General features: G+C 41.4%; 1 protein-coding gene across 1 annotated transcript; it reads right to left on the bottom strand.

The window, feature by feature from the left end:
- Positions 1-964: 964 nt before the first annotated feature.
- Positions 965-9,252, bottom strand: LOC306786407 (zinc finger protein 281-like). The gene is made up of 7 exons (XM_079281172.1): positions 9,138-9,252; positions 7,047-7,500; positions 5,103-5,204; positions 4,557-4,683; positions 3,509-3,592; positions 3,283-3,401; positions 965-3,193 (listed from the first exon to the last, which is right to left on the bottom strand). Exons 2-7 carry the CDS (start codon positions 7,449-7,451, stop codon positions 1,658-1,660), a joined length of 2,373 nt encoding a protein of 790 aa, XP_079137298.1. The 5' UTR covers positions 7,452-7,500; positions 9,138-9,252; the 3' UTR covers positions 965-1,657.
- Positions 9,253-14,563: the final 5,311 nt, after the last annotated feature.

Here is a 14,563-nt window from a genome sequence, read left to right as displayed (position 1 = left end):
ACCATCCCCATATAAACCATGCTACCCAAACAAAGGGTATCCACATCATACACCCAGAATATGTTCAACCCGGTCTGCATATGCCCAAACAGCGACAACGTCTCCGTCAATAAGCCAGTCCATTCCTGATGTTTGAGCTTCCTTGATCAGACAAGGTACCTTACGCAATGTAAGAAAAGCGGCTCAAAGTGCTAACTGGATTCTTTTAAAGAAATAAGAGAACGGAGGAAGAAGCAGAGGGCAGGAAAAGGGGGGGGAAGGCCATTCTTTCGTTGCCCCAACAGCAACCTCTATTGGCCAAAGAAAAGCCCCAACATCACTTTTGTTCTCCAAAAATATACCAAGGACAACATTTACCCCCGAACCAGCCCTCATTGTTCCTCGACTTCAACTGGCAGCTCCCCAGAATGAATAAATCTGTTATTTTACATTAATTAAAATATATATATATATAAATATATATATATTTATACATACATATGTATGTGTATATACATATGTATGTGTATATACATATACATATATATATATACACACATATATACATACACACATACACACATATATACATACATACATATGTGTGTATATACATACATACATACGTATAAATATATATATATACATACATACATACATACACACACATATATATAGATATATATATATGTGTGTGTATATACATATGTATGTGTATATACATATACATTATACATATATATACACACATATATACATACACACATACACACATATATACATACATACATATGTGTGTATATACATACATATATACATACATACATATGTGTGTATATACATACATATATACATACATACATATGTGTGTATATACATACATATATACATACATACATATGTGTGTATATACATACATACATACGTATAAATATATATATACATACACACACATATATATATAGATATATATATATGGCCCTTATTGAAGAAAACATGAGTTTCACATTGACACGGAAGTACCATAATCTCTATATAGCCAAGTAGAAAGTGTTTTCAGTGCTCAAGTGAGCTGGCAGCAGTCTGTTTATGTCACACTCATTCAACAAGTAATAAAACATAAGAAAAATCCTCTTTGAAGTCACAAACATAAACTTCTGAACAGAGCGCTCACTGCACCTCGTAGGCTTCTCCTTTTACACTTTTTCCTGAGTAATACTTTAAACCTTGTAACAGACAACTTTTTTTTTTTTTTCTTTTGCTATTTCAACTCTGGGCTATTCCCTGCCATCGTGGTTATTCTCATTGTTGTTTTACAATTGTAACGTTGATTGCTCAAACACCTCATTGTAAAAGAAATATGTCCCGTACTACGCTACACGTATTTAAAAAAGTACTTTCAGTTCATGAGTTATGACCAGACTTAATGCCACTAATATGACGAGAACAAACAGTAAATACATATTTAACTTAAAAATAACATACCGGTACTTAAAAAAAAAAAAGAATTGCATTAGCAGGAAGCCCTGTGGGCTTATTGTGGGGAGAGTGGGCACAGAACCAGAATCTGAATAATTACAAAGACGGCACTTAAAAAAATAATAACAATAACAATAATAAAATAGGAGCACAAAAAAATAAAACAGAATTTAACGCATGTTCTCTCCCTCTCAGGCTCTCATCTGTAGCTTTGGCTTGTTGTAGTTTTGGAACCTGTACTTACTGGCTCATTGACATCAGATAACAAACTACTATACCCTGAGAATTCAGACACAGGCGTCCGTATCCTGTGATCCACCTCCCCGCTAGAGTCGGTGCCGTAAGACAGGCCACGGCCATCCGACTTGAATTGGGAGCCAAAGGCCTGGGCAAAGTTTTCGATCTGGTAGGAAGGCTTGGAGGAGTCCAGAGAGGCCAAATCCTGCGAGGCGGCCAGCGGGTAGACCACCGTACCGTTCTTGATCGGAGCGTGGCCCTTCTGGGTGCTCAGGTCAGATGGGCTGATCTGGTAGGAGGAAGGGGGAGTGGAGGAGTGTTGCTTCTCCATCTGGTCGGTGAGCTCCTGAGAAGGGGTGAGCTGCTGGTGTGTGGAGGCATCAAGGCCGCTCAGGTGGAAGCCGTGCTGCGGCGAGGATCCCGTCAGCATTGCAAAGTGAGACTTTGGCACAGAGGAGGGCAGCGAAGGCGAGGCCACCGACTGGCCAAACCCGCACTCCATCGGGGACGTAGTGTAAATGTTCTTGTCAGCGTAGAGGGGATTTCCCGGGTGGGAACTGGTGAACGGTCCTGAGGCGGGAGGCCCGAGGCCCAGGGGGAAGCTGGCACTGTGGCTGGTGCGCTCTAAAGCCTGCAGCAGGAAGCGAGAGTATTCGTGCATCATGCCGGTCTTGTCTCCGGACGGACTGGAGGTGTCGGCGTTGTGGCCGATGTCGGAGCAGTCCGCGGAGGCGGGGTGCAGCTCCACGTAGTGGTCGAGGAGGCTCTGCAGCACCTCGTCTGGGATCCCGGACTTGTCGAGATTCAGAGGCGCGTCGCTGTCCATCACGCTGGAAACGACACCCTGAATGACGGACTGCTGGGAAGACAAGTGACCAACGCCGACATCATATTCACTGCTGGTTCCTCCAGCCACCACCGGCCCTGATGAGTTTGCATTATTAGCTGCATTAAGGTAGCGTCGTTTCTTGAGGAACTGCATGGCGTCGTCGTAGTTGCTGCTGCTGACGGGGCCTACTTTTGCCCCGTTACCGTGCATGAGGCCGAGACCATCCATGCCTTCGCTCTGCTCCAGCGAGCCTGCTTTGGCCTGTCCCAGAACCGCTTTATCCAGGCTCTTGCGGTTAGCCTTCTTGAAGGCCATCTTTGGGGCCCGGCCGTGGTGGCCCTGCTGCATGCTGGGTCCCGGCTCAGTAGAGGAAGATACCGTTTGATTCTCCATCGAGTAATCATGGATGCTGTAGCCGTCAGGTACATCACCATGAATATGCGGTACCCTCAACCCTCCTCCATCCCCCTTCTTCTTCTTGCGCTCCCCTCCCTCGCCAGAATTTTTGGACCTTCCCCTCTTTCTCCCAACATTTCCCTGAGTGATTCCATAGCTGCCATGTCCCAAGTCTACACAACCCAGGTCTACCATCCCAGGATCCATTCCCTTCTTTATGGCTTCGCCACAGGTTCGCTTGTGCTTAAGCAGTCGGTCTGTCCTAGAAAAATACTGAAGGGAATAACACCAAATGTTGTTTTAGAGCTTTTGATGCATAAAGTATCGCATTTGATAATCGGGACACTAAGCAGCTCACTGACCTGCTGGCAGGTCTCACATCTGTACGGCTTTTCTCCGCTGTGAGTCCTCTTGTGCCTCTCCATGTGGTACTTCTGAATGAAACGCATGTTACACTGGTCACAGCTGAATGGCTTCTCTCCTGCATTACAAGAACAGCGATGCTCAAGGTTAGTTGTGATTAGACGCACACAATGACTCGCAGATTAAATCAGATTCGACACGGATTGTTGTCTTTAAAACACTCACCGCTGTGGATTTTCTCGTGCCGCTGGAGAAGGTATTTCTGAATGAAACTCATGTTGCACTGATTGCATCTGAAGGGTCTTTCACCTGAAACAAAGCCACAGAGATTTATACGGTTACAGTGTTGCATCCCTGTGTCGTTACCCGTCTGTAGAATGGTTCACTTATTCGTAAAACAACGCAATTAAATCCAATCACGTCGCCCACTCTTCACCAAAAGCAGTACGTGTTGCATGGCTGTTGCAGTGGATTGCATTGTATTCCACAGGTGTTCGTCCCGTTCTGAAATACGGTCTTTTAGTCCGTCAATAATACGAACACAGTTAATTTGGTGCATGAATAACTATTAATTCAACACAGTCTGAGATTTGAAAACCTGTTTACGTAAATTAATTCAATGCTATGAAATTATTCTTACACAGTACAGTAGTTGGGAATAGAGCACAAACTGAGATTCCCAAGAGTGATAAACAAGAGTGATTCTCAAATAAGGACATTAATCCTGCGGCAAGTCAGAAGGAGCCAGGCTTAACATGTGGTACAAAACAAAAAATACCTCTTGCTTTATAATGTTTTATTACAGGCGAGTAGTCATCATGGTTGCAAATATGTAGCTACTTATTTATAGATGTTTTTATTTTAAACAGTAAATATTACTGCTAGATTTTGTTCTTCAAAATTCCGTACCTACGATTATGAGCAAGATATTATTTCCATTTTGACAAGACTCTGTTTGTTAAAGTTAAAAAGCAAAACACAGGGCAGCGATTCGGCTCCTTGTTATTAATTAATGTTTAGGGGAAAGCGCGAGGCCATGGATCATTTCAAAACCACCTAAATATTATGCAAAAAGCTGCGTTTACCTCAGGACTCTTATCAAGTACACTGAGAACTAGCTGAAGAAAAGACAAGCAGTAATGATAACACGGGTTTGAGTTTCTTCAGATTCCAGAAAAATGCAATTAACTTTTTCTTTGTGAACTCTCGACATCAAGAAGCACATGAAGGAGAACCGATGAGCATCACAGGGGACGTGTGGACGCTTCGCTACCTGTGTGGATGAGAACGTGTCTGCGTAGGTGATAGGAGCTTCTGAAGGAGGCGGCGCAGTGCTCACAGATGTGAGGCTTTGTTCCCGGCGACAGGCTGCTTCCATCTGCATCCAGCATCATTGATTGCTGTGGAACAGTAACAGAGAAACACATGGGGTCAGATTCACTCAGCTGTCTTCTATATTATCATTATCGATTTGAAGGATGAGTTCACGCTGTTCATGTCGAGTGGATGTGTGTGATGAGCACGATGCACGGAATTAAAATCACGCTAACATCTAAAACAGGCTTAAGTCAACAAAATTACATTTTTATTGATATAAAATTATTCTATTGGGGTTAAGGCTCATGACCTTGTTTTTATTTGACAAAAAGCAGGAATATATTGGTGTTCATTTTGAATATTAAAAGAACACATTAATAGTCTTTCCTTTGTCTTCGTGAGGAATCGCTTTTCACAGTTATGATGGTTCTTTGGTAAGGACTTAAAATGGCAAAGTATGAGTACATTCACAGATATATATATATATATATATATGACAAACCTTTGCCTCGCTTCTCTTCTTTCTTGGTTTACCCTCCTGTCCATCACCATTTGACCTCCGACCTTTTCTCCCAGTGGGCTCCTTTCCTAACTGACTCGGCAGCTGTGAGGATGACAAAGGGAGAGGGCCGTGAGAGTGAGCCGCAACGAGGACATTACTTGATTAAAAAGGTAAAGGGCCTTCAGTCTTAAAACTGTCACGCAAACAAGTCCCATGTTTCAATCAAACAAACGAAACAATCCCAATATCTAGTGTTCTAGTCGCAAAATAACAATGCCTTAAATGTATGGCCTCTCCTGTAATTCAATGTTAGAAACGGGATGAAATACTAACGAAAGAAGTATAATAACTGCTCACTGTGCATACTAAACTAATCATTCAGAAATATAAATCTTCACTAAACGATCTGTTTGGGTTTTTTATTCTAGAAAGAAGGAAATGGGCTCCTGATTCCCCCTCTTCATTCTTTCTGTCTACCTACCTACTAGCATGACCCTTTCTTTCTCAGTGAACATGCTGCACATCAGTGCCATATGGAGACTGACCGGGTAAATGTGGGCACACCTGCGGTTTCAAAATCCCAAATTGTAGGATAGAAACTGGAGAAAGAAAGAGTCGAGACAAAAAGAAATAGGTCCAGCTTTGACTTTAGCGGTTGGGCTTTAAGGGGGGAAATCTGCTACAGACTGTGGGGCTTATTTCATCAACACAGCTCTCCAAAGAATAAAGAAAATAATCACGACAGCCAGACTAAACAATTTATGTTTGGGCTCCACGTGTTGTTTTGAACAAAATATCCTGAACATAAAATTGTCCTTGAGAAGTCAATTTATTAAAAAAAAATCTGGCACAATGGAGACAAGAATTCATTTTGTTTTCCAACAAACTTGCATCTAGAGCCCAGATGACCTTTGATGCCTGGCTATTGTTAGAGGTGCGTGGTTGTGTGTATTTCTATTTAAATGAGCACAAAAGACGTCTGAAATGAAGTGCAAGCTTAAACAAGACAGCTGTGTCCTTGCCAGGACGTTTTCATTCATGCGGAGGCTGGATGACGTCACCCTTCTACCCAGAAAGAGAATCAGAGGGAGGGGAGAGGGGCTCGTTTATATTTCACATCTCAAGCCGTCGGTAGATTTATGTCACCATAAACTGTTTGACACCAGCTCCTCCCCCTGAACCCAGCCTCTCCCAGGCTCCTCCTTCTTAGGCTTTTGAAATATCAGCTGCTTCAAAACACAGTAGGGATGCATTTGTGGGACAAATTTACCTAAAATTATTCTAAATGAAGTCGATTTTTTTTGGAGGAATCTGGGCGTGCGTGCATATATATATATAACATGACTAATGTCGTGTCAAACCAATATATATATATATATATATATATATATATATATATATATATATATATATATAAAATGTTTGACACGACATTGGTCATGTTAACAAACTGATGCTAATCACATAATGCACGAAAGGAAAAGCCTATAACAGGCGTCTGTAGAGCTTTTTACATGTAAATGCCCTTATGATAAATGCAATTACCTAGTAGTTTGTTCTCAGCCAGAAGAAAATATGAGAATATTGCCATCATTTTATAGGACAACCCATGATTTTCCAGGACATTTTTTAGCCGTTTCCGATGACTGGACAATTGGTCAACTTTTTCTTGATGAATCAATTCGTCAGTTGGTCAATACAAAGACAACAAACAGTGAAATAAATGTCTTTTTTTGTGCAACTAACATTAAAAAACCCAAAGATACTCAGATTACGATGATAAAACAAGCAGCAAATCCTCACACTTTGAGAGAAAATACACAATTTGATTAATGAATGAGAAAGATATTTGGCGATTTATTTTCCGTCAATTGACAAATGAACGTGACCATTTATTTCAGCGCTAAACTCGAGCACAGCCATTTTCCTATCGTTGGTACTTACATTGCCCATGTTGAGGTCATGCACCAGCAGGTTCTGGTTGTTGCTGACTGTCACCTCCAGCAGCTCAGTGCTCTTCCCCAGCCCTCCGGGGTAAACCGGCAGGCGATAATCGTGCTCCGACAGCTTCTCCTGCTTGATACCCATGGCGTGAACATAGTCTCCCAGCCCCGCGCACCCCATGCGGCCACCCTGGTAACCCATGCTGCAGTCGGGCGAGTCACGCTCCTTCTTCAAGATCATTTCTTGAGGCGGAAGGTCCTGCATAACGGAGTGGGCGGCCAGCCGGGTGAAGCTGGTCACCGGAGGGAGGTGGCTGAACATTATCATGCCAGAGCCGAAATTGGAGTCCATGCTCCCGTTGGAGCGCAGGTATTCATTGCCTAGTTTGTCTTGAATGATGTTCATGATGGATGCCGGCGGGCAGGAAAACTATGGGTTGGCAATCAGTGTCATCCTGTGAGGAAATAAAAGAGCAGAAGTCAACGTTAAAACAGGGGTCAGTTTTAGGGAGGTCCTTTAACTAGCAATCAATCTGTGACGATGCACACAAATAATAGACAACAGATAATTACACAGCCAGTTAAGCTCAGTCTTCAGGAATCAGTGCCATGGCCTCTGATCTAACAACTGGGCGCTTAGTCGGATTAAAAGCGACGGTTTATGGGTCAAGAAAAGGGCTGCAGTCTGGCAGCATGACAAGGGGAAACAAGCAAAACAGACAAAGCTGGGGGTATAGTGTACAGAGTCCTCTGTGGTTGATTACAGTGTTTGTACAGTATTTTACAGGGCAGAAAGGTCACTGGCTGCAATGCTAGCCACAACATGAGATGAGGAATGCGAGGATTGAAGTACCGGTAGTGTTAATCTGTTTGATGGGCCTGTCTGACCCAGTCATCCTATTTGCACGAGCTTGTCTGCCAATGAGATTAGAAACACTGGTGTAATTACGTAGTCGCTGGATAAACAAATGCATGTTTTGTAATCGCTTTGAGCGCCATGTCTAATGCAGACATTTGAGTGTTAACATCCAAATTAAATGTGATTCACTGTGAATACAATATCAAAAAAGTTTGCCAAATTTTGGAAAGGTGTCTCTTTGAAGTAACATTTTCCTGCATTTTTCACTTAAGTTAAAATACAAGATATAACAATAACATTCTCTACAGTTGTCTTTGCTCGTTCCTTGTACGACCCATCCAGCTAATGAGTGCTATCTGGCTGCTGCTGCCAAATGCCTTCAGCTCTGATGGTGAGCTAGCAGCAATAACCTACTCAGCTAACACAAAGACAACTTTTAATAAATGAAACAAGACTTTAAACCGCTCCGAACAACTTCCGCTTTCTCAAAATGTGTTAAAGTAGACAACACGTGCGTTATGGACCCTAAATCTGTGTTCACGTGTAAAAACTACGGAGCTTTTTCGCTGTGCAATTAACGTTAGCTACCTAGCTAACCATTCGGCTAACCACTCTTGCGGGGCCCTTCTTCTTTGTGATGCAGGATCAGGCAATAATTAATATGGCCATGCAATAACAGCAGCAGACCTGCGCTTGATGAACACCAGTAAACGAGCAGTTGTGAACAGGAAAAAAACAGTTAAAGCACGTGGAAAGTCTGTGCGTTTAGACATGTAAATAAAGTTAGTTTTGTACTTCTTCTTTCAGTTGAAATTAAAGAAGTAGTCGCAGATATCAGTGCACACTAGCGTCACACCAGACGTTAAATCAGCGGGCATGAGAAATGACCAAGGACGAACGCAGGTTAGCGCCTGAGAAAGACAACAACCAACGCGACTAATCTCTACATCGTTTCTACTTATTCTTAGCGGTTCCCCCCCAAGTCGTTGAGTTGGTTTCCTGGACAGTGAACCGGCTGTGGGTGATAGAGCGACAACACAAGCATGACCCATAACAAACGGCCCACACAACTCCAGCGAACAATGATGCTCGTCCGGGGCTAGCCGAGATAGCTAACTTAGCAGCTAACTAGCGGTAACGTTCGTGCGCTTTGTTGTCTGTCCCGTGCGAGGAGTTCAACCGCTACGGCGACCGCCTCTTCCCCCAAAGTTGGATTTTATGAATTTCTCTTACCGGTGCAGGACCATGACCTGCTATTTTGGCTCGTGTAGTTCACCCTCAGCTGTCCGTTTCAATATCTAAAGCCAAAACATTGTTCTCCCGCAGCTGCTGCGTTCTTCCATCTTGCCTCGGCGCAGAGGATTCTGGGTCCTGCAGGCGGACGCGTCCCGAAGACGATAATGAAATAATTAAATAAGTCATATATTTTTATTTATTATTAATGGCATGAAAACAAATCATTTTCAGGAACCCTGAAAAACAGATATAGATTTATTTATAAAAATATATTGTACAATTAAACTATTTTTATTGTTCTATTTCATAGTTATTCGATGGGCTAAAATTCCTGCTTTTTTGTAATTCTTGCACTTCAATCTGCAAAGTTTGGCAATGGAGGGACAGAAAGCCACTGCAAAAGTCTTAACATACCTTGCTCAGATTCTTCTTCAGATTCCAATATAAGATATAGTTTAAACAGATCCTTTATTGGAGTGCCACAATGTGTATTTTATCTTACATAAAAGTGTAATAGTTTAGTATAGTACTTGAGTAAATGTACTTAATTGCACCATCCAGCACAAGTTACAGCACATCACATCCAGTATTTTGGCATATTTAACAAAAAATAGCAACTAATGGTTGCTTTCGTTTGTGCCTGCCTTGTTTTGGTTGAGTGTTTTGTTTAGTAATGTAGGAAAAATGACTTCAATCCTTTTGTTGTTTGTTCAATTTCAACAAGTAACATATTCAAAAATGTTCGCCATTAATGAAAGGAGGAAGAAATACCCACCTCGAATGGCAGTATGAAATAATGATTCCTAAAATTCAAATGGCTGAATTGTTCAAACAAGTCGTCAGACCAGCCGTTCAGATGATCATGACAGATGTATTCAGAAGTGAAGCTGACGTATACGTCTAAGAGCACATCAGAGTCAAGCCTCACACACCCCACTCCTAATTGCAATTGCTAATGAACCAATTATTTCAGAAAGCAGAGAATCATTGAAATGCAGACAGTATAGTAATGGAAAATAAGGTTTTTGATGTCGCTGCTCCTTTTAATATCATCCGCGATGACAACACACACGGCTGACAGTGATATCTTTGAGATCATTCTCATGTTGGAGTGTTTAAATATGCATGATGGTTGACTGAGTACAGATGAAAGTCAGTGATTATGAGTGTAGTTCAAGGTTAATAACTTTCATCATCTTTGAATGCAAACCAATGAACAGATTTTCATCAAGTTATATTTCACCATTGTTGTATTGTTAATATTATTGAAGTAAAATTTTTCTTTTGCAGCATCTTTAGGGATAATTTGGAAAGTTGAAAATGTAAACATCCTGGGGGACATAACATAAAAAACTAATACATGGTGGTATTGAATCGGCTCACTCCAGCATTCTTAGACTTTTCAGGATTCAGCGTTTACTCAACATTTCAATCAAGGCAGCATTTTGATTTAGAAAAGACGAATAATTTAATAATTAGCATTTGAAAAATGTCAATATTTGAAAACACCTTTTTGTCTGTTTGTGTAGTGGCTGAATTTCACCTTAGTGTTTCTAAAATCCAACATGCATGGCTTTTAAAAGTAAATAAAGGCGTTCATGTTTGTGTGTGGCTATTTACACATGTGAGACTCACAGCTGCCGAGTCAGTTGTGTTTCTTGTCACCTGATGGATGTTAATCCAATATTCATATCTATCTAAATGCTCTATTGTATTCACAAGCTAACTGTCTGTCTGCTGTTTTTTGCTGAGCAAGAAGTGTATGTTTTTAGAGTTTTATCGTTAAAAAACAGCTGCCTGCTGCGACCTAAAATGACACTCTGTGAGAGCAGAGGTGGAGAAACAAAACAGCAGTCTGTAGAGCCAAAACAATGAGCTGAAAGACGGTAAAATTGCAGAGAGGAACTGTAGAGTCGAGTGATGATTCTCTTTTGGTTTGTACAAGTAGACATGCGATCCATTGTTGGTATAAAAAAATATTCATTATAGGGTTGCTTTAAGTATCTTTTCGTAGTTCAAACTTGAAATACATCCTGGCACAAACACACAATAGCACATAAACCAACAGACACAAAGACGGGACATCCTGTCAGTGTGGTGTTACTGCAATGTCCCGTTCTGAGTCTTGTATGGCAATCCAAGGTTAGGAAATGTCATCATGTGGCTCAGCTTTCCATCAGTCCCTTCTATAAGCTGAGTGTTTGGGACATTGAGGTCAGAGACATACGACTTCTGCACTTTGTCTCACGGGGCATGCCATTGACTCCCCCTAGAATCTATACTTTGAATGGAGTAATCTGCCCTCATTGCAAAGACGACAGAGGACACAGACCACTATAAAGGATCATGAACATGAAAATTAGTCTGATGTTTTCTTGTCTGAAATCTTTGGCGATTTGTGTATCATATAACACAGACGGTTATCAATTCTAACTCCTCATTAATAATTCAGCCCATGCAGCATGTCTTTGTTCCAACTCCCTCCTCCCCTAAATCCATCCCAACCTCACACACACACATACCCACCCACCCACCCAAACACACACACACACACACAAATCATTTCGATACAAACGCTGAATTTCCTTCCTCATCCAACATTGACGGCCAAGAAAACTGAACATTTGTAGTTTGGTGGTTGCCTGTGTGTGCGCTGAATTGGATTCCTCTCACTGAAAGCCTGATGCACATAACAGATGGCGTTCCTGGCCGTCTACGCTCGAATCCTCAATTGTCAGGAGGATCACAGCCGTGTACGAATTCCCTCTACTGAGATTGTCAGTAACTTGTGAGTTATTAGAAACCTGTGCAGTGGTGAGACTCGCGCTGTGGGGATAAAATAACATTTGGATGATTTTATTTGGTTCACTGATTTTTATATTTGATGGCACATGCTACAAATTAGAAACTCTGTCGATACTACACCCAATTTATTAACGTGTTGTACACAGAAGACAGGGCGTATATACACTGGTAAACTTATGTTGTGTTCACGGTTATACCCGACTGATCAAACTAGCTCAAACTAGCTTATTATGTTTGAATGGGCTGACAACTTTTGTAACGAGATATATTTTTTTATGAAGACATTTATCTAACTGCAGAAAAATTGTTCCATATTTTGGGAAATGCACTCATTTACTTTGCCAAGAGTCGGATGAGAAGAGTGACACCACTCTCATATTTGTAAGCCATAGCTGTGACCAGCAGCTGTTTATCTTATCTTTCCATGAAATCTGTAAACAGTTACAGTGAGGTTGCCACACAATCAATGGAGATTCCAGGAAGTTACAGCGCCCTGAGAAACAGTTAATATCCCCTGTAAAAGACTTTTGCACTTGAGTTTTTGTATGGATTTAACAAACGCAATATAATGTATTAATTAGTGAGCTTTAGGGTGCTAGTAGGCTGATCTTTTCTACCTTCAGAATAGAGCCAGGCGAGCTGCTGTTTTAATAAAGCATTCACTTTTCCTTTTAAAATAAATGTTACAGTATGAGTTACAATTCAAATACCATTGTGTTTGATGTCAGTTGTATCACCTGCAGCTGGGATGATGAAATATCAGGTCTTACAATATAACTAAAAGGTGATACACTTAAATAACAAGATTAATCTGCATTCACTGTGTGAAATATTCCAAAATGATCTTGAAATACCCAAATGTCTACAGCCCTTCTTTCTCATCTTCTGTCTCTCTGGGAGCCATCCTCCTCTTTCATTTACGACTTAAAGATAATGCAGAGATCTGTTATTGTTCAAGTGACGGACAATATTTGATCTACTACTCGTCCGGTGGTACAAAAGCTAAAGGACACTGACTTAGCATTGCACTCCTGTAACATTATCCAATTAAAAAAATAGTTTTTCATGTGACATCACTTGAGACAAATTAACAGATTTTGTGCAGCTTGCTCTGGCGCCACAAAATACTTCACACAACCCTTTCACATATGCAGTAGTACTCCCCAACACCTGTAAAGAGTCTTTAATGTGTTAAACACACAAAACACAAACAAATTAGTAATTTAGTTTATGTTTAATTGCAAATAACACATGAAAACACACTTTAAAGCCAGACATACACTCAGTTGCCAGTTAAATGAATGCACATACACCTCTGTATAATGCAGTTAATGAGTTTAAAAGAAAAGCAGCTTTGTTTGAGTAACTTACCCCTCATAAGCTCCAGTCTCTCTTTTTTGTGAGATTTCAAGTAGTGTATAAAATTACACATGTCCCCAGAAACTAAAAACAGCACACAGAAGCAAACACTCCAAATCAGTTAATTACATCACTTATGGATAAAGTGCTCAAATACCTTGCGCAATTATCTAAAGAGCACTTCATCAAAACAAGTTATGCGATGAACTGGTTTTGGTTTGTGTTTTTTAAGAGTGCTGGCCTCTTTCCCTAAAGGTCTGAACAAAAAACACTTGAGAGGAGGGCCAGCTGAGTAGATCAGTCAAGGGCTTCTTCATCACACCTCTGTGATAGAAACTGGAATTATGCATTAGTTATTAGTAGTAATGCAGACATTTGTGTCTGACTAAAACAAGGGCAAAGAGAGCCAAGGGCGTAGCATCCTTTTCGGGACTGTCCTTTGGGGGGTACTTGTCCAGGAAATCCTCCTCTCAGTCCAATCCAATGTCTAAATCGATGAGAAGACTTCACCGGAAAGAGGAGAAGCACAGATTTAATGTAAGACTTAAAATGGACCAAGCCTGAAAAAGTACTGCACACCTATTCCGTTATTGTTATTTTACTCAACATTATTACCATCATTTAATTTGCTACTACGCCACAGGTTAACAGACGTACAAATAATTACTGTAGCAGCCAGTAAATCAATGCCCCCAATATAGCCTGAATTATATCGTCCTTCCAGTAGATGGCACAGTTTAACTTGAAAGCAAAAATCCTCCGATTTCGTCACTCGGGCTCTGTGTGCCGTTAATCACACGGAGGATCAGCTTCAATGAAAATGCAATGTAAGCACTTATGAGGAATTAATGAATACATGAATCGACTAATGCATGAATATAAAAATTAAGTCGTAGCCTACACTGATTTAATTGACCACATGAACTACACAGAAGAGTCGAATTGTCCACCGTTCCACCGCTCCCTCTCTCTCTCCCTCTCTCTCCCTCCCTCTCTCTCTCTCTCTCTCTCTCTCTCTCTCTCCCTCTCTCTCTCTCTCTCTCTCTCTCTCTCTCTCTCGCTCTCTCTCTCTCTCTCTCTCCCTCTCTCTTTACACACAAACGCAGTCTCGTGTAACTCTCCCCTCCCCTCCTCTGTCCCTTCCCCCTTCCCTCCCTCTCCTCACATCTCTTCCTCGCACACACACTCACCTCTCCATTCTCCACAGCCCACCAGCGGCTGTGAATGGTAGACAGCTGCTCGTATTTCGCTCCGCTGGT

Source organism: Melanostigma gelatinosum (assembly GCF_949748355.1).
Source record: "Melanostigma gelatinosum genome assembly, chromosome: 13".
NCBI lineage: Eukaryota > Metazoa > Chordata > Actinopteri > Perciformes > Zoarcidae > Melanostigma > Melanostigma gelatinosum.
The sequence above is the reverse complement of the archived record's forward strand: the minus strand, read 5'-3'. Positions and strand labels throughout refer to the sequence as shown.